The 26,422-nt window shown below is 39.5% G+C and overlaps 1 protein-coding gene across 1 annotated transcript in view; it reads left to right on the top strand.

The window, feature by feature from the left end:
- Positions 1 to 7,107: 7,107 nt before the first annotated feature.
- Positions 7,108 to 26,422, top strand: part of LOC141558638 (gasdermin-D-like) — a 35,797-nt gene continuing 16,482 nt past the window's right edge. The window contains exons 1-6 of the mRNA XM_074296152.1: positions 7,108 to 7,237; positions 9,705 to 9,925; positions 10,837 to 11,023; positions 20,846 to 21,014; positions 21,807 to 21,909; positions 24,200 to 24,251. Coding sequence (XP_074152253.1) covers positions 7,233 to 7,237; positions 9,705 to 9,925; positions 10,837 to 11,023; positions 20,846 to 21,014; positions 21,807 to 21,909; positions 24,200 to 24,251 — 737 coding nt within the window. The 5' untranslated portion in view covers positions 7,108 to 7,232. The remainder of the gene's footprint in view (positions 7,238 to 9,704; positions 9,926 to 10,836; positions 11,024 to 20,845; positions 21,015 to 21,806; positions 21,910 to 24,199; positions 24,252 to 26,422) is intronic.

Raw genomic sequence — 26,422 nt, 5'->3', positions numbered from 1 at the left:
TTCAAAACAAATGTCAAGAGTATAAAATATTTGGGAATCTATCTACCAAAGAAAATTCAGGAATTATATGAGCAAAATTTGAAAACACTTGCCACAAAAATAAAATCAGATTTAAATAATTGGAAAGACATTAAATGCTCTTGGATAGGCCAAGCGAATATAATAAAAATGACAATACTCCCTAAACTAATCTATTTATTTAGTGTTTTAGCAATCAGACTTCTAAGAAACTCTTTTAATGACCTAGAGAAAATAACAACAAAATTCCTATGGAAGAACAAAAGGTCGAGAATTTCAAGGGAATTAATGAAAAAAAAAATCAAATGAAGGTGGCTTAGCTCTACCTGATCTGAAACATATAAAGCAGTAGTCACCAAAATCATTTGGTACTGGCTAAGAAATAGACTAGTTGATCAGTGGAATAGGTTAGGTTCACAGGACAAAATAGTGTACAACCATAGCAATCTAGTATTTTACAAACCCAAAGACCCAACTTGTGGGATAAGAATTCATTATTTGACAAAAACTGCTGGGTAAACTGGAAATTAGTATGGCAGAAACTAGGCATAGACCCACATTTAACACCACATAGTAAGATAAGATCAAAATGGGTCCAAGATTTAGGCATAAAGAATGAGATCATAAATAGATTAGAGGAACATAGGATAGTGTACCTCTCAGACTTGTGGAGGAGGAAGGAATTTGTGACCAAAGGAGAACTAGAGATCATTATTGATCACAAAATAGAAAATTTTGATTACATCAAATTAAAAAGCTTTTGTACAAACAAAACAAATGCAAACAAGTTTAGAAGGAAAGTAACAATTTGGGAAAACATTTTTACAGTTAAAGATTCTGATAAAGGCCTCATTTCCAAAATATATAGAGAACTGACTCTAATTTATAAGAAATCACACCATTCTCCAATTGATAAATGGTCAAAGGATATGAACAGACAATTTTCACATGATGAAATTGAAACTATTTCCACTCATATGGAAGTGTTCCAAATCACTATTGATCAGAGAAATGCAAATTAAGCAACTCTGAGATACTACTTTATACCTGTCAGATTGGCTGAGATGATAGGAAAAAATAATAATGAATGTTGGAGGAGCTGTGGGAAAACTGACACATTATTGGTGGAGTTGTGAAAGAATCCAAGCATTCTGGAGAGCAATTTGGAACTATGCCCAAAAAGTTATTAAATTGTGCATACTGTTTGATCCAGTATACTGGGCTTATATCCCAAAGAAATATTAAAGAAGGAAAAGGGACCCGTATGTGCAAAAATGTTTGTGCCAGCCCTTTTTGTAGTGGCTAGAAACTGGAAAATGAATGGATGCCCATCAATTGGAGAATGGTTGGGTAAATTATGGTATATAAATGTTATGGAATATTATTTCTCTGTAAGAAATGACCAGCAGGAGGAATACAGAGGCTTGGATGGACTTCCATGAACTGATGCTGAGTGAAATGAGCAGAACCCAGAGATCATTATACACTTCGACAACGATACTGTATGAAGATATATTCTGATTGAAGTGGATATCTTCAACATAGAAAAGATCTAATTCAGTTCCAGTTGATCAATGATGAACAGAATCAGCTATACCCAGAGACGTAACAGTGGGAATTGAGTGTAAAATGTTTGCACTGTTGTCTTTCTTCCCAAGTTACTTTTACCTTCTGAATCCAATTCTTACTGTGCAGCAATAAATTCAGTTTTGCACACATATATTGTATCTAGGATATACTATAACATATTTAACATGTATGGGATTTCCTGTCATCTAGGGGAGGGGGTAGAGGGAAGGAGGGGAAAATTTGGAACAGAAGTGAGTACAAGGGATAATGTTGTAAAAAATTACCCATGCGTATGTATTGTCAAAAAAATCATAATTATAAATTTAATTTAAAAAAAAGAAAAAAAGGGCACATGGGAGAATTTATTTGTTTACTCAAGCTTATCATTTTGATTTTTACTGGCACTATATCTTTCATTTATTTATTTAGCTTTATTTATTTATTATTATAGATTTTTATTTACAAAATATATGCATGGGTAATTTTTCAACACTGATCTTTGCAAAACCTTCTGTTCAAACTTTTCCCTTCCTTTTCCCCAACCCCTCTCCTGTCCAATACATGGTAAATATGTTAAAGTATATCTTAAATCCAACATATGTATATATATTTATATAGTTATCTTGCTGCACAAGAAAAATCAGATCTTCAAAGAAAGAAAAAAACACTTGAGGAGGAAAACTGTTAAGTGCCACTCTAGCATTTACCTACTACTAATCTATCCTGGTTCCTAGGTCTAATCAGAGAAACTCTGTTAAATATAATATCAATTGTACCTCTTTGTGAGGTCTCCAGAAATCCTCCAGCTGCTATCTCATATGGATGCAGTTTGAGCACAGCAGAGCACCTGAGAGTTTTAGCAGACAAGCTTAGACTTTATTCACGTGGTTTACACCTTACTCTATGACCTCCTGCACTATCTTGGTATCTCTCCCCAAGGCAGAGCTCCAGGTGAAGAAAGTGGAAAGGAAAAGAGGTGGAAAAGAGAGGCCAAGTCCCTCCTCTTCTAAGCTTAGATAGGGTCTATGAGGTCACAGGCACAAGCCAATTGATGATGGAGAGATTACATCCTGTTCCTGATGTGATTTCAGAGTGCTTAGGATTCTATGTACTCATATCCAATCACATGCGGGGACCTCCAGACCATTGGCCTACTTACACCCCAAATGCACTTGCCAAACCTCTCTAATGGACCCTTACAGAAAACAAAATGCAAGCAAACAATAACAGAAAGAATGGAAATGCTATGCTGTGGTCCACACTCATTTCCCATAGTTCTTTCTCTGAACTTTCTTACTGAACAATTGGAACTAGTCTGAATCATCTCATTGTTGAAGAGACCCATATGCATCAGAATTAATCTTCATATAGTATTGTTGTTGAAGTATATAATGATCTCCAGTTCTGCTCATTTCACTCAGCATCAGTTCATGTAAGTCTCTCCAAACCTCTCTGAAATGATCCTGCTGGTCATTTCTTTTTTTTTTTTTTTTTTTTTTTTTTTTTTTTTATTATATATATATATATTTTTATAATATTATCCCTTGTATTCATTTTTCCAAATTACCCCCCCTCCCTCTACTCCCTCCCCCCGACGACAGGCAATACCATACATTTTACATGTGTTACAATATAGTCTAGGTACAATACATGTGTGTGAATATCATTTTCTTGTTGCACAATAAACATTAGAATCCGAAGGTACATGCAACCTGGGCAGACAGATATTAGTGCTAACAATTTACATTCCCCTCCCTGTGTTTCTTCTCTGGGTGTAGCTACCTCTGTCCATCATTGATCAACTGGAAGTGAGTTGGATCTTCTTTATGTTGAAGATTTCCACTTCCATCAGAATACATCCTCATACAGTATTGTTGTTGAAGTGCACAGTGATCTTCTGGCTCTGCTCATTTCACTCAGCATCAGTTGATTTAAGTCTCTCCAGGCCTCTCCGTATTCCTCCTGCTGGTCATTTCTTACCGAGCAACAATATTCCATAACCTTCATATACCACAATTTACCCAACCACTCTCCAACTGATGGACATCCACTCATCTTCCAGTTTCTAGCCACAACAAAAAGAGCTGCCACAAACATTCTGGCACATATATGTTTCTTTCCGCTCCTTAGTATCTCTTTGGGATATAATCCCAGCAGTAGCGCTGCTGGGTCAAAGGGTATGCACAGTTTGATAACTTTTTGGGCATAATTCCAGATTGCTCTCCAGAATGGCTGGATTCTTTCACAACTCCACCACCTGCTGGTCATTTCTTATAGAAAAATAATATTCCATAACATTCATATACCATAATTTATTCAGCCATTCTCCAATTGATGGACATTCACTCAGTTTCCAGTTTCTGGCCACTACAAAGATGGCTGCCCCAAACATTTTTACACATGTGGGTCCCTTTCCCTTCTTTAAGATCTCTTTGACTCCCAACATATCTATGATCAGAGCTGAGAAGGCAGTTACTATTCCTTTGAAATTCCTTAGGAACTTTATGAAGGGCTGTGGATGAGGTGATGTACAGTTCGAGTTGGAGAAGGGACAGTAGAAGGTAGGAGGAGATAAAGAGGGAAGTGATAAAGGAAATACCTCTGCTTCTGGCCTGGCAGTCATGAAAGCTGGAAAAGAGAAGGCATTTACAACTAGATCTGGGGGAGAGACTATGGGAGTGGGAGGCAGGAGAGCTCCATCATTCACTTCTTATGTGATCTCTTAGGTGAATTTCTTCTATGTATCCTAGGTTCTTCCTCTTTAAGGTAAGAGAGTTGATATGATGATAGATTTTGGACTCAAAGGAACTTGTTTTGGTGCTGTTCAGTTGTTTCAGTCATGGCTGACTCTTCATGACCTCATCTGGGGTTTTCTTGGCAAAGAGACTGCAATGGTTTACGATTTTCTTCTCCAGTTCATCTGATACTGAGGCAAACAGTGATAAATGACTTGCCTATGGTCACACAGCTGGTAAATGTCTGGGGTCAGATTTGAACTCAGGAAGAAGAGTCTTAGAGATCACTTAAATTTCCAGAACACATCTGGAGCACTGTGGTCAGTTCTAGGAACCACATTTCAAAGAAATTAGCACCTATTGGCTCTGTGACAGAGTATGTGTCTTTTTCCCTCCAAGGACCAACCTAAGTTGGAGGCAGGGTAAACAGAGTGCTGACCTTGGGAGACCTGAGCTTCAATCCTGCCTCAAATAGTTAGTAGGTCTGTATGAGCCAAGGCACTACACCTGTTTGCCTCAATGTTCTCATCTTAAAAATGGGGATAATAATAGCATTTATCTCTAGGCTTGTTGCTAGAAAAAAATGAGTTAATATTTGTAAAAGTGCTTTGCAAGCCTTTAAGTGCTGGTTAATAATTTGATTATTGTTGTAAAATTTGAAGAGGCCATCCCCATGATGATGACTTTGTGGGACACAGCAATCTTTAATGTCCAGTCACTGAATTGTTAAATCAACATGCCAGTATTGAGAAGTGGGAAAATGTCCAGGAAGAGAAGGAAGCTAGAGATCATGTGTGCCAGGACCAGTTAAAGGAACTGGAGTGAAGAGTCCCGAAATCCCAAGTTCTTCAAGTGAATTGCTTTCTAGTCTCAATTTCCCCATTAGGTACTTGTCAAATTGATTTTCAGAATTCAAGGCCGAAACTTTACATTTGTAACTTTTAAATATTATCTTTCTAAAGTCCATCACTCAATGAGCATTTCTTAAGTGCTTACCATGTAGTATTCTCTAATGCAGACAAGTTATTCTCATCTATCAAGATCTTTGTGGAATCCATCGCTCCATTTTGGCTATTTGGGCACAAGTTAAGGCCAAATCCTGGCACTTTCCACTAGAAATGCTTTCTCCAAGTACTCTTTGGCTCCATCATTGCCTGAGTCCACTTCTTAATCCCCATAATCGTCTTCTTGCTAGCATCTACTGTAGAAACTAAGCCATGGCAGCACCAGGCTTGGAGTCAGAAGACTCATTTCCTTGCATTCAAATCTGGCCACAGACACTACTATGTGACTCCAGGCAAGTTATCTAACCCTCCTCTGTAAAACAAATTAGAGAAGCAAATGGTGAAGCACTCCAGTACTTGTTGCCAATAAAACCCCAGATGTGGCCTTGAAGAGACAGACATGACTGAAACAACTGGACGACAACAAATTAGAAGAGCTCATTCTAGCTGGTCCATTAAAAACCTAGGAGAGATTCTGTCAATGAATTGTGCTTGGCACAGGAGTAAGCACTAGCACTTGCTGGTTGATTGACTGAGTGACTGCTTTCCCCTACATGCTTCTCTGATCTACCAGTCCTGGTAACCTGGTTCAGGTGAGTCTGGCACAATGTGTTTTTCATGTAGCCATGTGGGCTCTTTGCACTTGTTGGTTCCATTTCTAGATATTCACGAACTTTCCCTTGAATAATTTGTTCTAGGAATTTTCCAGATAGCAAGTAATGGAGGCAGTACTCAAATTTAAGTCTTCTAACTCCTCCCAACCCAAGTATGACCTCCTGATGAGATCCATAGGATGGAATTACCTTTGTTTTACTAAAATTGAAAGTTGTGAAATTGTCATATATATATATAATGTCATACATATAGAATTTTAAAAATAAAACATAAAATATCATATGTATATATAATTCAGAAAATCTAAAATTGGAAAGAGTCTGGCAAACAATCATCTCCTAAGAGAGGAGAGAATAAAAAAGGAGCTCCTAGAGAACATGGGGAATAGATGGAGTATATGCTTGGTCTGGAAAAGATGTGAAATGTTGACTGGAATCAGAAAGGCCTAATTCTACTGATGACCTGAGAACTAATGCCCATTTGAACTTCATTTTAGCCTGAAGTCTGAATACCAGTGCTTATCACAGCACCTGGTATATAACTGGCACTGCTATATGTAGCAGAGGCTTTTGGACTGACTGACTTTTATTGCAAGAAAAACTTTGAAATGGGATATCTCACATTATCTCAGAGGTAGAGGGGCTGTGAGAACAACTAACCCAGGAAATTATCTAAGCTAAAGAAGCAGCCCTTGTAATGATGTAAAGGGACTCCTACTTGCAATCGATGTGAGGTTCCTGCCAACTCTAAGATTCTCTGACTGTGATACATTCTTTGACAAACTTTCCTTCTTCCCACAACTTTCTAAGACATAGAATCAGTTGCTGACAAGACTGGAAAGCCTCAGTTTAACCACATGTGCTTCTGTTCATACTATCTGCAGGGAGTGCCTCACCTTTATTTCTAAGAGCAAAGGGTCCCTAGCACAAACCTTTATGTGCAGCAGGTGTTCAAGAAACAAGCAATGAGTGACAGATTCTCTCTCCTTGCCATTTCCCCATTTGGCCAACAGTAGGAGTCAGTGGGAAGGGGTGAGGGAAGAGAAACAAGAAGAAAGGGAGGAGACACAGTGCTGGGAGTGGTTGGTTTGATTGCCCCTCACTTGACTCCAATAGACTCTCGCAAAAACTGCAAGTCAGGCTGGGAGGGATGGACCAAAACCATTAAACAGCAGTTCTCTCACATTTACAGTCTGATTTCATTCTTTCCTGGAAACGGGGTAAGACTAAAAGGGTGTGATGAGTGCCTGCTCCATCTTATCCTCACAAGGCCATCCACAGATAAAAGATTGATGAGGTAAGCTGGAATAGAAGCAAAGGGGAAAGGACATGGGGTTTGCAGGTGTCTACCTTAGGGGAAAAGCCCAGGAAACAATCAGCTAGATAAAGGTAACTAGCACAATTCTCCTGGAGCAATAAAAAGTAAGCCAGAAAATATGTATAGAAGAATTATGATGTTTAACACATATTGGATTACTTGCCATTTAGGGAAGAGGTGGGGGAAGAGAGGGAAAATTTTAGAACACAAGATTTTGTAAGGATGAATGAGAAAATTAACCAGGTATGTATTTTGAAATTTAAAAAAAAAAAGCCTTTAATTAATTAATTAATTTATTATTATTATTATTTTTTTATTTATATATTTTTTTAATGGGCCAGAGGTAGAGACTGACCTCTCATTTCCCCATTCCTTCTGGTTGTGCTGAGAGACGGGGAAATGCCAGATAGGTGTGCAGGTGGGATTCCCTAGCACAGTCTATTCTGATAGAAGTTGGGCAAGCTTAGGAGGCTCCCCAACTCTGACCTTGACCATAGGATTTTAAAGAACAGTTTCCTAAGATTACATCGTGCTCTGTTCTTTCTCCAGCCCTGTTACTTTTTACTAGCAGTATGGCTGGATTCCCTTTCCTCCCAAACAAGAAGAAAGTGATGGGTTTAACCATGGCCTCTTCCTCAAAACTTGTCTCTTGGGGACAGCCAGAATTACCCTGCTTGCACCTCCCAGGCAGAAACAGACAAGGAGGCCCTGCTGCCTGAACCCAGTCTGCTGGTGTACAAATTGCAGTATTCAAGAATTAGGCCCCTAAAAGAATCCTAGATGAACTCTCCCTAAACTAAAATGTAGTGGTATAAGACTCAGGTTAGGGAAAATAAATAAATAAATAAAAATTTTAAGTTACATCTTTTTTTTTTTTTTTTTTTTATTATAGCTTTTTATTGACAAAACATATGCATGGGTAATTTTTCAACATTGACAATTGCAAAACCTTCTGTTCCCACTTTTCCCCTCCTTCCCCCCCCAACCCTCTCCCCTAGATGGCAGGTAGTCCAATACATATTAAATATATTAAAGTATATGTTCAATATAATATATGTATTTCTCTTGTTGTTTGCTTGTATTTTTGATTTCCCTCTCAGGTTCTTTTTTTACCTTCTTTCTAAATCCAATTTTTCTTGTGCAGCAAGATAACTGTATAAATATGTATGTATATATATTGTATTTAATATATATTTTAATCTATTTAGCATGTATGGAACTATCTGCCATCTAGGGGAGGTGGTGGAGGAGAGGAGAGGAAAAGTTGGAATGGAAGTTTTTGCAAGGGTCAATGTTGAAAAATTACCCATGCATATGCTTTGTCAATAAAAAGCTATGTTAAAAACAAAAACATTTTTCTGAAAAGTATCATAAAGGGATGCTTAAAAAGCCAAAGGTGTCCAGGACAAAGATTAAGAATTTTGCCTTGAACTTTCTCCTCAATAGATAGTCAAGTGGTACAGTGGAGAGAATGTATTCTCCGAAATTAGGATGTCCTGAGTTCAAATCAGATGTCAGATACTTAGAAGTTATGTGTTATCTTCCATTTCACCTTCCTCAGGTTCTTCCTCTGTAAAATGAGGATAATAAGAGCACCTGCCTCCCCTATTTTGAGGACTAAATGGGACAGTAATTTTAAAGACCTTAGTGTAGACACATAGTAAGAGCCATGTAAATGTTACCTACTCCTCAATCCCTTGCAGTGCCATGAAATCTGAAGAAAAGAACATACAGAAATGGGGGAGAGTAGTGACTGAAGATAAGAACTGAGAAAGTCGTCAGAGTTAGAAAAACCTAAATGATTGTTGGTAACCATAAAGAAGGAAGTTTCAGTTTAGGATGAGGGCAAATGCCAGATTCCAAGGAGTTGAGAAATGGAAGATGAAGAAGTGAAAACAAGAGCTATAGAAAGCTTTTTCTCGATTTGGCTAAGGAAGAAGAAACATCACATTTTATTTACTTGCCCTCCATGCCTGGAATGTTCTCCTTCCTCATCTCCCCATCTGGGCTTCTCAGGTTTCAAGTCCCAGATAAAATTCCATTTTTTCCTGGAAGATTTTCCCAAATCTCTCTTCCTTCTAATACCTTACCTCTAATTTATCATATACATATATATGTGCATATGTATGTGTGTCTACATGCATATGTGTGTATGTATATATTATATATATACATAAAACAGTTTGCATATAATCTCTCCCATTGGATTGTGAACTCTTCAGGACAAGGGCTGTCTTTTTCTGCTTTCTTTTTTTTTTGTATGCCTAGAACTTAGCACATTGCCTGGCACATAGTATTTGCAGGACAAATGTTTTTTGACTGACATCTGGCTGATGGCTTACTTGCAAAACATTAAACTGACTACTCTCTCCCTTTAAGAGAGAGGAGTCAGAGAGACTTAACTAGCTTCTGTCCCCACTCTTCCCCCTTGCCCTTCCTTCCCAAGAACCATGCCATCTATATTTGAGTGCACTGCCAAGAACCTGATCAAAGAACTGAGCAAAAATGGGGAGCTGATCCCTGTGGACAGCCTCAAGAGCTCCACCCACTTCAGTCCCTACTACCTGGTCAGGAGAAAGAACAAGAGCTCCTGGTTTGGAAGGCCACAGTATGTTTGGCTCAATTTGACTCTCAAGGACATTCTGGATCCCAGCTCTCCAGAACCAGGTACCAGCCCCAGGGAAATGAGAGGGTGGCCAATGCTAGAGGATGAGAGGAGCTGGATAAGACTATTTATTTATACTATGAAGGGGAAATGGGCTCATCAGACTTGGCCAGAATACACAGTTTTGCTGGGACTGACTTCATGGCTCTATGTGGTTCTGCATCACTAATGTCCAGCCATCCCATGCAGAGGTTGTGATGAATTGGGAAGATACTGTAGAGCCAGGTACCTAGACAGAGTCTGCCATCTAGGGGAGGTGGTGGAGGAGGTTGGGGTTATGTTAAGTCCGAACTAGCTCCCTGGAGACCTCAGGATCAGCCAGAGTCAGGATAAGTAAAAGTCCTTGGTCTTTAGGGGGAGAAGCAGGCAAACTGCCAGGAGTTTATACAAAGATCTCTGCTCCATTCTGGATTCCAGAATCTCCACCTTTCTCCTCCTTGTCCCATCCCCAAGTGAAGTCTCTCTCACCCCACCCTCAAATCCTTGTCTGTGATTACTTTAACATCAAACACTGAGTCAGCACCAATGGTGAGAAGAGCTATTTTTCCAAACATATGCTAATAGAGTCATTGACTCATAGTGAATAGGTAATTAGCCTTAAGTGCTCAGTTGTCTGATTTAAGCATACTTTTTGGAGTTTCAGCCTTTTACAAGGTTATGTCACTTTTCTGCTCTGAGCCTGTTTTTCCTCATCTGAAAAATGAGAATAATATTTGTATTTTCTACTTCACAGGCTGGGTGTGCAGAAAGCACTTTGTACATCTTAAAGTGCTGTAGAACTGAAAGTTATTGTGATTGGGGAAGTATAGATAAGGTTAGGTCCCAGATGCTTTTACCTTGTCCCATGTGGACCCTTCTCACAGAACAAGGTTTGGTGCTCCATTTAGCTAAGGATTGGCTTCTCTCTCTCCAGAAGTGATGGAGAATGGACCATTCCACTTTAATGATGAGGTGGATGGGCAGGTGTCTGGCAGTGTGGAGGTGACTGCTTCTGTGCAAGGGAAGATTTCAAGACAGACTTCAGTGTCAAACAGAACAGACCTGGAGGTCAAGACTCTCATTGTGCCCCTTCACACCTGGGACTGCTTAGTACAAGAAAGGTGAGAGGAATTGACAAGACAAGAACTGAGAGCTCTGGTGACTTCTCTTTGAGGGATGAGGGAAGGTGGAGGAGGGAGGGGGAACAAGGGAAAATGTCCCAGGGAAAACCACAGAGAATTAGTCACTTTTCTTTGTGTAGGGACTGAATTTACTATATATCAACACCCACAAATCTCCTGTATTGTCAGAAGCATGGATAAGACCCTGTCCCTAACTCCACGGAATTCACATGCTAATGAGGGGATGAGAACATTTAAACCACAATTGATAATATTACATAAGAGTACAAGAAAGGTTCAAAGTAAGTTCCAAGGAAGAAGATTATTCCCAACAGAAAGATGATGAGGTTTAGAATTGGGGTACCTAAATGAAATTAGATTTAATTGAGGTCAAGTAGCAGTGCAAGAGTTCCCTGTAAAGGATTGATTTAAAAAAAAAAAAGTTTATTATGGGATTTAGAAGTAATGTCTAGTTAGTAAAGTTGAAGGTAGAGATAAAAGGCGCCAGAACCAGTTCCAGTGGGCAGAAATCCTTTGACCTGACAGGTGTAAGGCTGCCATATTTGGACCTCTGCAAAGAGACGACTCCAGCTTGGCTCTTTTATAATAGGGGGTTCTGGCTACAAGCTGAAGGGGGCTTGTGGGTGGAGTCCCAGGTTGGCTCTGGGCTGGGTTTCAGCCAGGGTTAGAATTTGAATAGAATTCTATGGGTTTTGGGACTGAGCCAAATAATAAAGATGAAAACTGTTTGTGCTTAGGATGGAGTCCCCTCCCTAAGGCAGAGTCCAAGGGGGTTTTCTCTTTAAAGGATTTTTCAGAGTTTTAGGGTTTTCTCAATGTTTACTGGAAATGTTTATTGCAGGAAGGGGCATTTGAATTTAGCGTTAAATGATGAGAAGGAATTTAACAGGTAAAGAGAGCAAGGGAAGATGTTTTTGGAATAAGGAGCATAAAACATAAAAAGCATTTAAGGGGCAGTATTTTTTTTTTAATTATCTGCATCTTTTGTTTTTACACCACCTCCATATCTAAATGGCTCTCCCCAGCTAACAATCCATTCCTTGTGACAAATAATATAGAATAAATGTAGAATGTGGCTCAGCAAAACAAGCCAACATGGCTACTGAGTTGGACTGTATATATAATATTCTGTAACCACAGTCCCTCATCTCAGGAAGAAAGAAAGGTTCATTTTCTCATCTTTTAATCTTCAAGAACAAGCTCTGTCATATTAATTATTTAATATTTAGTTTTGCTTTTGCTTTTCCCATTTATACCATTATAGCCATTGGGTGTATTCTTTTCTTGTTTGTGTTTATTTTATTTTTTGTCAGTTCATAAAAGCCTGCCCATGTTTCTCTGAATTCTTCAAACTCTCTTTTTCCCAACTCATACATTCAGGTGCTACAATTTGTATAGACGTCTACTTTGTTTCCAATTCTTGGCTACTATAAAAAGTTCTACTATGAATCCAACCTTCTGTTTTGAAGCTCCTTGGGGAACATATGGCTAACAGCAGGACTTCCAGGTCAAAGATGTGAATATTTTAGCATCATTCCAAGTTACTTTACAGAAAGACTGAACCAATTCATAGATCTATCTCTAGTGTATTAATATGACTATCTTTCCACAGTCACTCTAACATTGCTTCTATTTTTTTGTAATTGATTTTGTAATCAAATTTTTAGATGTAAGGTGAAACATCAGGATTTTTTTTTATTCCTTTCTGAGGGCAGTTTCAAACAGTCCTATTTAAATGAATTGTAAAGATTGTGGAATCATGTGAAAAAAGGTGGGAAAGATAGATGGGCATCTGATTGAAAGAAGGTCTTAAATGTCAGAAAGAAGTATTTTATTTATAAGGTAACAGAGAGTCCTTGAAGACTTTTGAGCAGAGATATAACATGACCAGATTGACAAATAAGGAAGATTATTCTGACAGCAATATGAAGAACTGATTAAAGGAGGGAGACAATGGAGGAGGCAGGATGGCCTATTTATAGTCAATTGAATTAGTTCATGCAGGTAGTAGTTAGGACTTGTAGTAGTAGTGTGTACTGAGAAGAGGAAATACATGTAAAAGATGATGAAATCAACAGTACCTGCTAACTAACTAATTAAATGGGAGAAATGAGAGAGTAGAAAGGCAGCAAGTTACACAGAGAAAGAAATAAAATCAGTTAAAGGATCTGTGCCCTGGACTCAATTTGTGGCCCTTAGATACAGTGGTCCTCAAACTTTTTAAATAGGGGCCAGTTCACTGTCCCTCAGACTGTTGGAGACCCGGACTACAGGAAAAACAAAACCTCACACTCTGTCTCTACCCCTCAGCCCATTTGCCATAACCCAGCAGGCCCCATAAACGTTGTGGCCCGCAGGCTGTAGTTTCAGAACCCCTTAGAACTTGAGGTATCTATGGGATATCTTAGTGGAACTGCCCTGTAAATACCAGAATCCAGGGGAAATGGTGTTGGATTTAGACAATGAGTAAATAGTTTATCTTACGTCTCAGTTTCTTCTTTTTTTTTTAAAAACTTGGAACTGAAACGCTTTAAACTGCTGTCCTCTCCTGGCAGCTCAGTATAGATTCATTTTATAAAATGGACAGTAAAAAAAAGTATAGTTCACCAGGCTGATTTCAGAAAAGCCTGGAGAGAGTTATATGAACTGATCCTAAATGAAGTGAGCAGAACCAAGAGAACATTATACACAGCAACAAGAAGATTATGTGATGACCAACTGTGATGGACTTGGCTCTTTTAACAATGAGGTGATTTGAGGTGACTCTAGTAGGCAGATCCAATAGGTCAATAGATGGAAAATGCCATTCACATCTTGTGAGAAAACTATGGAGACTGAATGTGGATTGAAGCATAGTATTTTCACCTCTTTTGATTGTTGTTGGTTTCCTTGGTTTTTTTTTTTTCTCATATATTTTTCCCTTTTGATTTGGTATTTCTTGCACATCATGATGAATATGGAAATATGTTTAGAGGAACTGCAGGGAGGGAGGAAGAAGAGAGAGAGAAGGAGAAAGTTTTGCAAAGGTGAATGTTGAAACCTATCTTTACATGTATTTGGGAAAGTAAAATACTACTTTTTTAAAGGATAGCTCACCTTAGGCAGGAAAATCTTTTTAAAAGTGGCATGTAGTTTCTCACCAGGGGCATGCTATAGAGAAAAGTATTTTTCTTTGAGATTTTTGGCATTGATTATAGGACCAAAGATTTGGAGCAGAAAGGAAATTGAGGTGTCATCTAGTCTCATTCCTTCAATTTACAGATGAGTAAACTGAGGCTCAGAGTAATTGCCTTTGAAACCAGCACATTGTCTACTGCCACAGGGGCTAGATAGATGTATTCTGTTTTGAGTATAGAGGGAAACATACTTGATACTTCCTCCCCTCTACATGAAAGAGTGGGAAAGAATGATCTCATTAACTAGTTCTACAGGATTCCTCAGGAAGGGGAACAGTTTCAAAAGCTAACCAGCACTTGGGACATATCCTTATGGACTGAGAGTGAGCCTGGGATGGCAGAAAGGCAGTTTTCCCCCTGTTACATCCTTATCACACTGATTTGTGATTGGCTCATCAGGTATTCAGCCTGAGCTCATTCATCTATTTTGTAATTCCAGACCTGTCCTCAGCTAATCAAGAAGCTTCCTGATTATTGCTGGTGGGTTGCCTATTTTCCTGGGTAAAGTACTTAGCTAAGAGACTATCTATACTTCCTCCCTCTGTAGTACAACCTAGGGTAGCAGCCTCATCACTAACTAGATAGCAATAAATCATTCAACATAGCATCTAGTACAGCAAAAGATTTAAAGCTGAAAGGGATCTTTATTATGTTCTGTTATTTCAGTCATGTCCAGCTCTTTATGACCATATTTGGAGTTTGCCATTTCCCTCTTCAGCTCATTTTGCAAAGGAGGACAATGAGGCAGACAGGGTTAAGTGATTTGCCCAGTGTCACATAACTAGTAAGTGACTGAGGCCAGATTTGGACTCAAATTTCCCTGACACCAGGCCTAGTACTCTATCCAGTGCACCATCTAACTGCCCAGAGAGGGCCATGTATTCCAAGCTTCATTTGAGAGAAAGGAAACTGAGGCTCAAGAGACTTTAGAGACATACCCTAAGTCAAGTATCACTAAATGAACCTCTTTTTCTTCATTCACAAAACAGAGGTTGTTTGGGGAAAAAACATTTTGAAATCCCTAAGTGTTAGAGAAATGGTACTTTAATTATTTCTATCTGAGGCCATATTTGACTTCTTTCTTATTTATTTTGTGGTTTGATTTATCTAATTCTGAGAGTGCAAGGTTGAGATCTCCCGCTATTATAGTTTTGCTATCTATTTCCTCTTGCAGCTCTCTTAATTTCTCTTTTAAGAATTTAGATGCTGCACCACTTGGTGCATACATGTTTAATATTGATACTGCTTCACTATTGATGCTTCCCTTTAGCAGGATATAATGCCCTTCCTTATCTCTTTTAATTAGATCAATTTTTGTTTTTGCTTGATCTGAGATGAGGATGGCTACTCCTGCTTTTTTGGTTTTGCCTGAAGCATAATAGATTCTGCTCCACCCTTTTACTTTTAGTTTGAATGTCTCATCCTGTTTCAGGTGTGTTTCCTGTAAACAACATATAGTAGGATTCTGACTTTTAATCCAGTCTGCTAACTGCTTCCTCTTTATGAGGCAGTTTGCCCCATTCACATTTATGGTTAGAAGGACTAATTCTATATTGCTTGCCATCCTATTAACCCCTGCTTATGCTTTTCCCCTTTCCTTCCCTTTTACCCTCCTATCCAGTATTAAACTGGTAAACACCACTTGCTTTTCACAGCCCTCCCTTTTTAGGATCCCTCCCCCACTTTAAAGATCCTCCCCTTATTTTATCCCTTTTCCTCGAAATTACTGTATTCCCTTCCCCTTAGCTTACTCCTTCCCTTTCACTTTTCAATGAAGTGGAAGAAGTTTCACCATAAATCGAATATGTCTATTGATACACGCTATGCTCATCTCCCTCCTTTCTTTCTCTCAGATATAATAGGTTACCTTTGCCTCTTCATGAGATGTAGTACCACCACTTTATACTTTTTTATGATATAATCTCCTTTCCACCTCTAGTTTCTAAGACAAATTGTACATATGTTCTTTACATATTTTTTTGACAGAAGTATAGTTCTCAAGATTTCTTTTTACCTTTTTTAGAAGTCTCTTGAGTTCTGTATTTGAAGATCAAACCTTTTATGTAGGTCTGGTTTTTTCATCAAAAATAGATGGAATTCATTTATTTCATTAAATGTCCATCTTCTTCCCTGGAAAACGATGCTCATTCTTGCTGGGTAAGTTATTCTTGGCTGCATACCAAGTTCCTTAGCCTTTTGGAATATCATGTTCCAGGCCCTGCGTTCTTTTAATGTGGACGCTGCTAGATCCTGTGTTATCCTTATTGTGGATCCTCCATATCTGAATTGTTTTTTTCTAGCAGCTTCCAATATCTTTTCCTTTGTCTGATGGTTCTTGAACTTGGCCACTATATTTCTTGGCGTTTTGATTTTAGGGTCCCTTTCAGTAGGTGATCGATGAATTTTCTCAATGTCTATTTTACCCTCTGTTTCCAAAACGTCTGGGCAGTTCTCTTTGATAATTTCCTCGAAAATGGTGTCCAAGCTCTTTTTTTCCTCCCATTTTTCAGGGAGTCCGATTATTCTCAAATTGTCTCTCCTGGATTTGTTTTCCAGGTCTGTTGTCTTTCTGGTAAGGTACTTGACAGTCTTTTCAATTGTTTCATTTCTCTGGTTTTGCTTGACTCCCTCTTGGTTTCTCCTTGAGTCATTCATTTCCACTTGTTCCAGTCTAATTTTCAATGATGTATTTTCTTCACTCACTTTTTTTATATCTCTTTGTAATTGTCCAATTGAGTTTTTATCTTCTATGGAATTTTTTTCCATTGTATCCATTTTATTTTTTAGAGAGCTTATTTCTTTTTCCAGCTCTCTAATCCTGTTTTCCTTGGAGTTGTTTACCTTTTCCAGCTCACTAATCCTGTTTTCCTTGGAGTTGTTTACCTTTTCCAGCTCACTAATCTTGTTTCTCAATGATTTGATTTCTTTATCCATTCTGTCTTTGAATGCATGGGATGACTTCTCCAGGCTCTCTTGCCAAGTGAGGCCATATTTGAACATAGGTTTTCCTAACCCCAGACCTAGCACTCTATTCATTGTACCATCAAAAACAATGATTAAAACCCTATAAACGGCGGGGGAAACGCAAAATAATTGTAATTGAATGTTGCAGAAGTATAAAAAAAATTGGCTCCAAAAAAAGAGATATGACAAGATATTTTCCCTGGTTCTTTACAGAGGTTGAGGACCATAGTATGGAACATTGCAAATAATGGCAGATTTTCTTCAAGATCCTGATAGATTTTACTGAATATTTTTCTTTTCTTCCTCTTTTTTTTTTTTTTTTTAATATCTTTGTTGTAATGGATGATTTTCTGGAAGGAGGAGGAGAAAGAAGTCCAGAGGGAGCAAATCTAGGTGAATTAAAAGCAAAAGTTATCAGTGAAAAATCTTTTTAAAAAAACTTCTCTGAGTAGTTTTTCTCACTTGTACCTACCACAGTCCAACTCCAATTCTCATTCATGTGCATATAGGAAAGGCATTGACTTTCCAACTCAAGCAACTGAGTCCAAATGTTATTACCTGTTTGAGGCTGGATGAATCACTTATCTTTTCCAGGCCCCAGTTTCCTCAATTATAAAAGTAGGAGGTTGAACTAGAGGACTTCTAAGGTCCCTTGTCTCTAACCTATGATTCTGTGATAAAATGTTATGAGGAATTTGAAAAGGGAAACAATATATTCTGCTGAGACAGAGAAGGCTTCATCCTTGAGGTTCTCAAGTCTTAAAAGGAAGGCAGAGACTTCATGAGATGTAGATGGAGAGAGGGAAGTTGATATACCTAAATATCTGGGGCAGCCTGAGTAAAACAGGAGTGAGGAGCAGTACAAAGAGAAATGAGGTCAGTTAGTTCAGATAGGATATGGAGGAGCTAAAAGAGAACAGTCAGAGATAATACCAGCCACAGGTTGGAGTCAGCTTTGTGGAGGCTGAGGGGCCTGAGAAAGGGATCCAGTCAGGTGCTCTACCTGATTAGATGTCCTCTTTACGGTATCCCACCTGTGTATAAATGCCTCCAGCTAGAGGGAAGGCTACTTTACCAGGTAATCCTTCCTTTATTTAATGGTTATAACTATGAGGAAGAAATCTGAGTTGAATTCTCTGGTGAATTCCTTCAGCTGGTCCTCCTCTGGGGCTAGAAGGGAGCAAATTTATTATCCCTTCTGCCTCAAGTCAATACATATACATACATACATATGTATGTGTGTGTGTGTGTATACACAATATGTATATATGTTTGTTTGTTTGTTTATTGGTGAGGCAATTGGGGTTAAATGACTTACCCAGTCACAGGGGTAGAAAGTGTTAAGTGTCTGAGGCTAGATTTCAACTCATGTTCTCCTGACTTCAGGGCTGGTGCTCTATCCACTGTGCCACCTAGCTGCCCTCCTTCCTATATTTTTAAGACAGACCATCACGTCCTCTATAAACTCTCTCTCCCCCATACTAAAGAACTCAGTTCCTTCAGCTGTTTCTGTCCCATTTTTTCCCCCCAGGCTCACCATCATCTTGATGGCCCTTCTTTGGATGGCTCTCCCTTAATGATATTATTGAGGTTGGGAGGGTGTTGGTATATTGGGATTACAGGCTAGTATTGTGGGTTGCCTCAAAAGAACTTGTAGACTGAGACCTCCTCCAAATCAAGGGGCAAAGATTTTATTATTCCGCTAAGAGCAGGCTAAATTCGCAAGGGGTTTTCAGGAGAAAAAGGAATTTATTTTAGCAATTAACAAGGAGAAAGATAAATTCCCTTGCAGAGATGCCATTAAAGCATGTTAAGTGGGGGATCACCAGGCTAACTGTAAAAGGAGTTAGGCATTAGCTATTGTGAGACTTAGCAAGCTGACAAACCCATAAAGGAATTAGTAGGAGAGGGAACTAAGCCATTAATTGGCAGACTAACTCTAAAGTATCCTAAAAAAAGTGATTTAGTTTGTGAAGTATACTTAAGTTCTTTTGTAGGGGAAATGAACAAGTTAATATCTTAACTTGGCAATCTAATTGGATACAGTAATAAAGGGGTTGTAATGATTTTGTCAATCAATGCAAGGTATTGATTAAGAATTCTACCAGAGACTTCTACCTGGGGTGAGACTGTAATAAAGGTTCACTTGAGGCCAGAAAAGGAAAATGATCAATGTTGGAGGGAATGTGGGGGAAATGTAACATTAATGCATTGTTGGTGATATTATAGAGCAATTTGGAGCTATGAACTATGAAAATAAGTATAACTAACCATGCCTCATGGTTTCTTTCTCCTTCTTATAACTAATTCTTTTAGGATACTAAATCTCTTGTAGGATTTGTTCTCCAGTTAATGCCTCTTTGGCATTAGAAGAGGTTACAGACAAAATGAAGAGATACAATAGACACCAGGAATGGTAAATATGGAATAGATTTGGAAAAGTGTATAGTTAGCAAGGAAAGAGGTTTTAATAATTAACAATGGAAAAGACAAGTTCCCTAGTGGGACACACAATTAACCAGAAAGGAAATACTCCATGAGGTGAGAGTATACCATTGGCAGGCAAAATCCTAAAAAGGATTTAGTCCCTGAAAAGAGTTAGTTAGCTATGTAACAAGGAGAAAGACACCACAAGACAAAGCATCATGGCAAGCTAATCCAAAAGGGATTCAGCAAAAATGGCATAGGCCAAGGACAGATTTATAGGGGAAATTTAACCTCTTTGGTTTGACAACATAACTTGGCTCTCTGGATAAAGTAAGGTAGGATTAGCCAAGAACTCCAGAAAAGTGGGACCTTACTGTTGAACTGATTCTCTCAATGGCCTTCCCTGCTTGCCTCAGAAGTAATTTTACCAGTTCTTTAGCTTTCTTTGCCAATCCCATCTAGAGACCCAAGACCTCATCAGAAAGGACTTATGCTGAAAAATGCTATCTAGACTCAGAGAAAGAACCAATCATGTCTGAATATAGATTGAAGCATACTTTAAAAAACACAGCTTATTTTTCTTAAGGTTATTTTTTTAGGGGACAGAGTTCTATGTTTTCATTCACAATGAAAATGTTTTGTATAACTTCATATGTGACTTCAAAATGTGGTGAGGAAGGAGTAGGGAGGAAGGAAAAAAGAGAATCTGGAACTCAAAGTTTAAAAAATAATGTTAAAAAAAAGTTTTATATAAAAGTGTACAAAAACAATAAATAAATAAATAAAGCTTCCCCCCCCCCCCAAAAAAAAAGGTCCATTTGAACAAAAGACATAGTCAAAATCTAAATATTCACTTCTGATCCTATCAGTGCTCTTCCTTATTTGCTTCAGGAAGTTACTAGGCTTCCAGATTGTTGACATTAATTTAGTCTCTCAAACTCAACTTCTCTCTTGCTAGCTGAAGCTATCATCAATATTTCTAGTAAAATGTGTTTGAGTGTAGAGAAGAAAGGGCTCCTTTTGGCTCCAGTCACAGCTTTAGCCTTCCAAACATGTGCACAAACCATACTGAGCCCAAACCACCACTTGATACCATATTCACTCCCCAAGGCACTAGCATGGTGAAATCCAAAGGTGCTATAACCCTGAGATGGCCCTGAACAAGGTCATATCTGAGAGGGATGAGAGGGAATCCCACATCTCTTACCTGCTGTATTTCCCCCTTCTCCCACAGGACACTGAAGAAACCAGAGCCCTCTATCATTCGGGAGCTTCGGGAACGGAACGAGGACGTGTATGTTGTCACAGAAGCTGTCAAGACCCAGAAAGAAGCCGTTCTGAAGAGCTCCAGAAAAAGGGAAGGCTTTGGGAAGTTCACCATTCCTGGAGCCTTGTGTTTTCAGGTTAGAACTCACACCCTTGATACATGGGAACAGAAAAGGGGAGGGATTTGAGTACTCCAACACCCCTTGACCTTCCAGCCTTAGTTCATAACCCCAGAGACCCCCCAGGAGGCAAAAACCTAGGTCTGAAAACTCTGCAGACCTCTGTCCCTTTCCTGCATCCTGTTAGGTCCAAATCCATTAAAAATAGTGAGACTTATTGTGGGTAAAGGGTGCTTGGTCAGCTCTCTGCCATTTTCAGGGGTGTGTCTAATCGTCAAACAAGCAGATAATCCAAGAGAACTTCAGTTGGAGTTTGGAATGCTGCATGACCAGTCAGGAAGCTGATTCATTCCCTCCTTCATGACTCCAAGAAGATCTTTTAAACCTGAAGAGACTTGGCTTAGGGACATCTGCAGAAAACTAAGAGAGAATTGTTGTCCTGAGTCACATATGACCAGGCCCAACCCAGGTTGGCTCAAAGCTCTGTGCTGGCCTCCTATGTCTTTTCATTCCCTCTTCCCCACTCCAGAGAATTTAGGCAGAAGGGGGAAGGAAGGTACCTCTTACCCAGAGTCCATCCCAGTTCTGCATTTCCTTCTGGTCCACTCCCTAATCTTGACATCCCTGCTATAAGCCTAGTCATCTCTGAGCACTGGTTTCTGAGACCAAATTCCATCCGTGACCCTGGACAAGTCCTTCACCTCTCAGAGATGGGATTTCCTGAGAATGAGAGGGTTGGATGGGCTGATCTCTAGGGACATTCCCCAGTTCCAAATCTCTGATTCCTTCCCTCTTTCCTTCTCTCCTCAGGGTCAGGGGCAGGGTCAGGTAAACACAGTGAAGACAGTGACTGTCCCTGAGGGCAGTATATTTGCTTTCCAAGTTGCCAAGTTGATTATCTGGAGCCACTGGAGTAAGTTGGATCTGAAGGACTGGGGTGGGGAGAATAGAGAGGTTGGGGAAAATTCATTATAAACAAGCTTCCTCCAACAAAGGTCTGAGGGGAGAAGGGGTCATAACTATAGTACATCTCCTAGTATTTGGAGAACCCAATTGCCCAACTGTCTAGGCAGCTGGCAATGCAGAGACCACCTGTCCCTCTCTGCCACACACAGATACTCTTAGGTGTGAGGGCTCACTTCAGGCTCAAGCAGAGGGATGGGGAAAGGAGGTTAGTCAATAACCTATTGCCAAGGAGAGGGGGCAGGAGAGGTTGGGGGCACCAGAGAATAGGTGTCTTTTCCTTTTTCCTTCACCTCCTTCTAGTGATACTCTTTTTCTGGATTACCATAAATTTCATGCCATTTGGAGAAATTAGAAACTTCAATACTTGTAGTTCTCCTTCATGCATTTGTCCCTTCCACAGACACTGCTAACATCTTAGGACATGGTGTCCAAGATTGTCCTGGTCAAAAATTCATCCCCCTGTGTCTATATCTTCACTGAGCTAGGCTGGCCCTTAGACAAGAGACCTAGGCATCTACTGGAAGGCTTTCTAGCTTACTCTAGCACTTCGCACAGAATCTGATACATAGTAGGCATGTGACAAATATTTATTGATCAATCAACTGATAGTCAAAGCAGTATGACCAACATCTGTTGCATTAGCATCATTTCAAGAACTCTATTTCCTAGTGAGAAATCCCTAAGTATAACTTCAGGAAACAACATAAGAGGAAGAAAATTCTAAATCAAGCTGTGACATCCAAATTATTTCTTTATAAAAGGTAAAAAGATGTTCAAAATCTTAACAGGAATTTATTTCCTGCAACCATTCCCTCTAGTCTCTTTCAGTTTTCATTAACTCGTAATCAATCAATAGATATTTATTAAGCATAAAAATACTAAGTGCCAGATATTGTGCTAAGTGCTGAGGATACAAAAAGAGACTAAAGCCTGAGGGATAAAATATGCAAATAAATGTATACAAATGAAGCTATATAAAGGATAAATGGGGAATAATTAAGAGGATTCTAACTTGTTAAGGCTGTTCTAAGCCTTTCAGGTATGGGATCTCGTCCTGCTCTCATATTTTGTGTCTGTGATTTTGCTCTTTGCTCTGAATCACTTGGAGTTTACATCTAGTTTCAGATACAACTTGTGACTTTAGAAAGTAACTTCTTAGAAATGACTTTAGGAAAGTTACTTAATGTCTAACAACATTGTTTCCTCAACTGTAAAATGAGGAAAACAGTACTTTACAGAGTTCTGGTGAGGATTAAATGAGATAATATTGGTAAAATGCTTAGCACAGAGTCTAGAATATAGTAGGAGCATAATCAGTGCTTATGCCCTCCTCCCTTTGCTTCCTTCTCATCTCCCCATAGTAGTTTGCCATATTTGCCATTTTTCATTGCTCAAAAATATTTCATGATATTGACAAGCCACAATCTTTTCCATCACTTCAGTCTCCCTTGAGGCAAAGGATTGAAACTATATAGGAGTAGATAAGTATCTTAGAAGGTAAGGGAAATCTTCCTATTTATCTAGGACTGATTCATGAAGTGGTGAGCTCCCCATCACTCAGAGTATACAAACAAAGGCTTAATGACTACTGTCTGAAATCCCTTTGTAGTGTGATCTCCTTTAATTCTGTTCTTGGACATGTCATTGTTTCCCATTTTTAATGAAGTACTTCTATTTTTGTACAGACTGGCCTTTTCTTTCCCATTTTAATTACTATCTTCCTCCATCTAAGTCTTACTCTGATGTATCTTCAATGTGTTGTGGCAGCCCTGGCTTCTCAGTGAAGCTCTGACCTAGAGAACTTTAGAATATGGGCCCCAGGTATGTCTGTCACTTCAGAACAAGTCTCATTAGATGTGGAGGCTCCTGAGCACCAGCAGGTTGGCCACCTAGCTTGTGCTCCATGATTGTAGAGAAGAGGGCCACCACAGTGGCATCATGGGTCCTTAAAGCACTAAGTAATATCAGCCTGAAGATAAAGCCCTCAGCCTTAGTTTATTTGTAAATAAGTGAGTGGGTTGAACTGGTTGGTCTCTAGAGTTCTCTTCTAATACTAGTGATCTTGGCATTAAATCACCAGGTCAAACAGTTTAGCAACATTGGTTTTGAAGTTATTATGGGACAGAGCCAGAGGACTTTCTAACAACGCTACACTGCTGTATAGCCCTCCTATAACGGAACCCTGTACTTTTCCCCCTATGTCTGCAACAGCATTGATTTTTTTTTTCTTTTTCTAGCTGTTCTTTTATTTCCAGATAAGAAGCAGAAAACCTTTTCATATGAAAGTAAGTGATAAGCTTAGTTGTCTTTCTAACCCTTGGGCCCAATGAGCCCATAACAGCCCCCAGTGTTTCCATGGGACCATCCATGGGACCATTATCCAGGCAGCTCCTCAAAGAGACCCTTAATTTCCAAAATTGAGAAACTACGCTTTCCAGCTTTGATTCAGCCTAGGCTTCTACTTAGGTGAGCTCTAGGGAAAACTAAGTATACTTTCACTCTGTAAGATGGAAGAGATAGAATGAAGGAGATAAGATCTAGCAAGGAGATAAAGTAGCTGGAGAGCTGGCCTCAAAATCCAGAAGAAATGGGTTCAAGTCTAACTTCTGACATAAGCTGTTTGTGCCTGTACAAAACACTTAATTTCTGTGACCATGACTTGCTAAGCAGCTGTAGATCTGCACTAATAGAGGGAGTTTATTCTTTGGCCATTCATTATACAGATAAAATCACCAAAATATATCCCAGAAGCCTTTTGTTGTTGTCCAATCATTTTAGTCAAGTCCAGTCTGCATATCCTAATTGGAATTTTCTTGGCAAATCTCCTGGACTGGTTCGCCATCTCCTTCTCCAGCTCATTTATATGGATGAGGAAACTGAGGCAAGCAAGGTAAAGAGAGCTTCCCCCAAAAGTCTTAGTGCATTTTAAAGTTTTAATGCTTTTAGGAAACTTCTATTTGTGTGTACATGTGTGTGTGTATACATATGTGTGTATAAACATGTATAAGGGCCACTATGTTGTGCAGTGAATAGATTGCTGGAACTGGAGTGGAAGATCTGAGCTCAAATCTGGCCTCAGACACTTACTAGCAGTGACCCTGGGCCAGTCACTCAACCCTTTTTGCCTCAGCTCCTTCATCTGTCAAATGAACAAGAGAAGGAAATGGCAAACCCCTTCAGTGTTTCCATCAAGGAAAGCCCTAATGAGGTCATCAAGAATCCAAAACAGTGGAAACCATAACTCAACAAAAATATGGACACACACACACACACACACACACACACACACACACACACAAGTTACTTTAAGGGTGTACAGTATCTACTTTGCACCTCCCAGCTCCCCTGTGTGACAGGTACTCCAATTGTGTTGAATCACATGTGTCATGGGGGCTCCCAGGCTCCCTGTCTCCCTGTGGCTGCCAGGGAGAGAACCATGAATGTCTTGTTGGAATATCGAATCCTTCCTGCTTGTTGGGCTGTTCTCAGATGGAGATGTTCCTCCATCTGCCTAGACAAGTTGTCAGCAATAGCATATGTGTTTTATCTCACTTGAGGTTTGTCTGTTACAAAATCTCACAACACACTTTAATCCTTTGGGCTCCTAAGGACGGAGATGGCTAGTGGCTGCATCGTCTATAGGTGGCTTGAGGTCAGCAGAGATCTTGTATCTAACCCCCACGAGATGCACTAGCTGTTTGTGGGGGCCACAGAGCTGAGGAACCCAGTCATGCAGGTCAAGGGACTCCCTGAAATGCTGAAGAGTAGGAGGAGGGAGGATGGTCCAGGGACTGATGGCTGAGGTGTACCAGGGAGCAGGGGCATTAGGAGCTGGTAACAGCAGGGCTGCTTTCAGCAGTTGGTAAAATGGGGATCATAGCACCTCTAGGCCAGACTGTTCAGGGCTCTTTAATAATCAAGGGAGATGGTTTATGACAAGTACTTTGCAAACTTTGAAGTCCTAGAGAGCTAGAAGTCAGCTGTTATTGCTGTGTCTGACACTGGCCCAACCAGTCACATGCTAGACTACATGGTAAGACCCACAGGGATGGGAAGACAATCTGAGTCAGGGACCCACGAGGGATGGTAAAGTTGGGCATTGCTGTTCTGGGCTATGATTCCTAATGCATTTGGGGGAGTTTGGTCTCTGAAGACTAAAACAGATATTTTCTCTTTTCAGTAAAAGAAATTGCATACTTATTTGAACCAGGTTTGTGGCTTTTTTTTTAAACATATTTTCACCGTCTTCATCTCTCCAAACTGAAAACACAGAGATAGAAGATGGGAGGATAGGGAAAAACAGTTTGCATGGGGTAAGGAAGTGTAAGTCACTTATCAGATTCCCTACTGGCCTGAAAATTCAAATGGGATAAACAGATGACACATGGGATCAAGCCCATGTGCCTTAAGTCAGAAGATCTAACTTCAGTCTGGGCTAAGGGCACTTACAAGCTGGGAAA

Source organism: Sminthopsis crassicaudata, chromosome 1 (assembly GCF_048593235.1).
Source record: "Sminthopsis crassicaudata isolate SCR6 chromosome 1, ASM4859323v1, whole genome shotgun sequence".
In the NCBI taxonomy this organism is placed as follows: Eukaryota; Metazoa; Chordata; class Mammalia; order Dasyuromorphia; family Dasyuridae; genus Sminthopsis; species Sminthopsis crassicaudata.
This window is presented reverse-complemented; position numbering and strand designations above follow the sequence as displayed.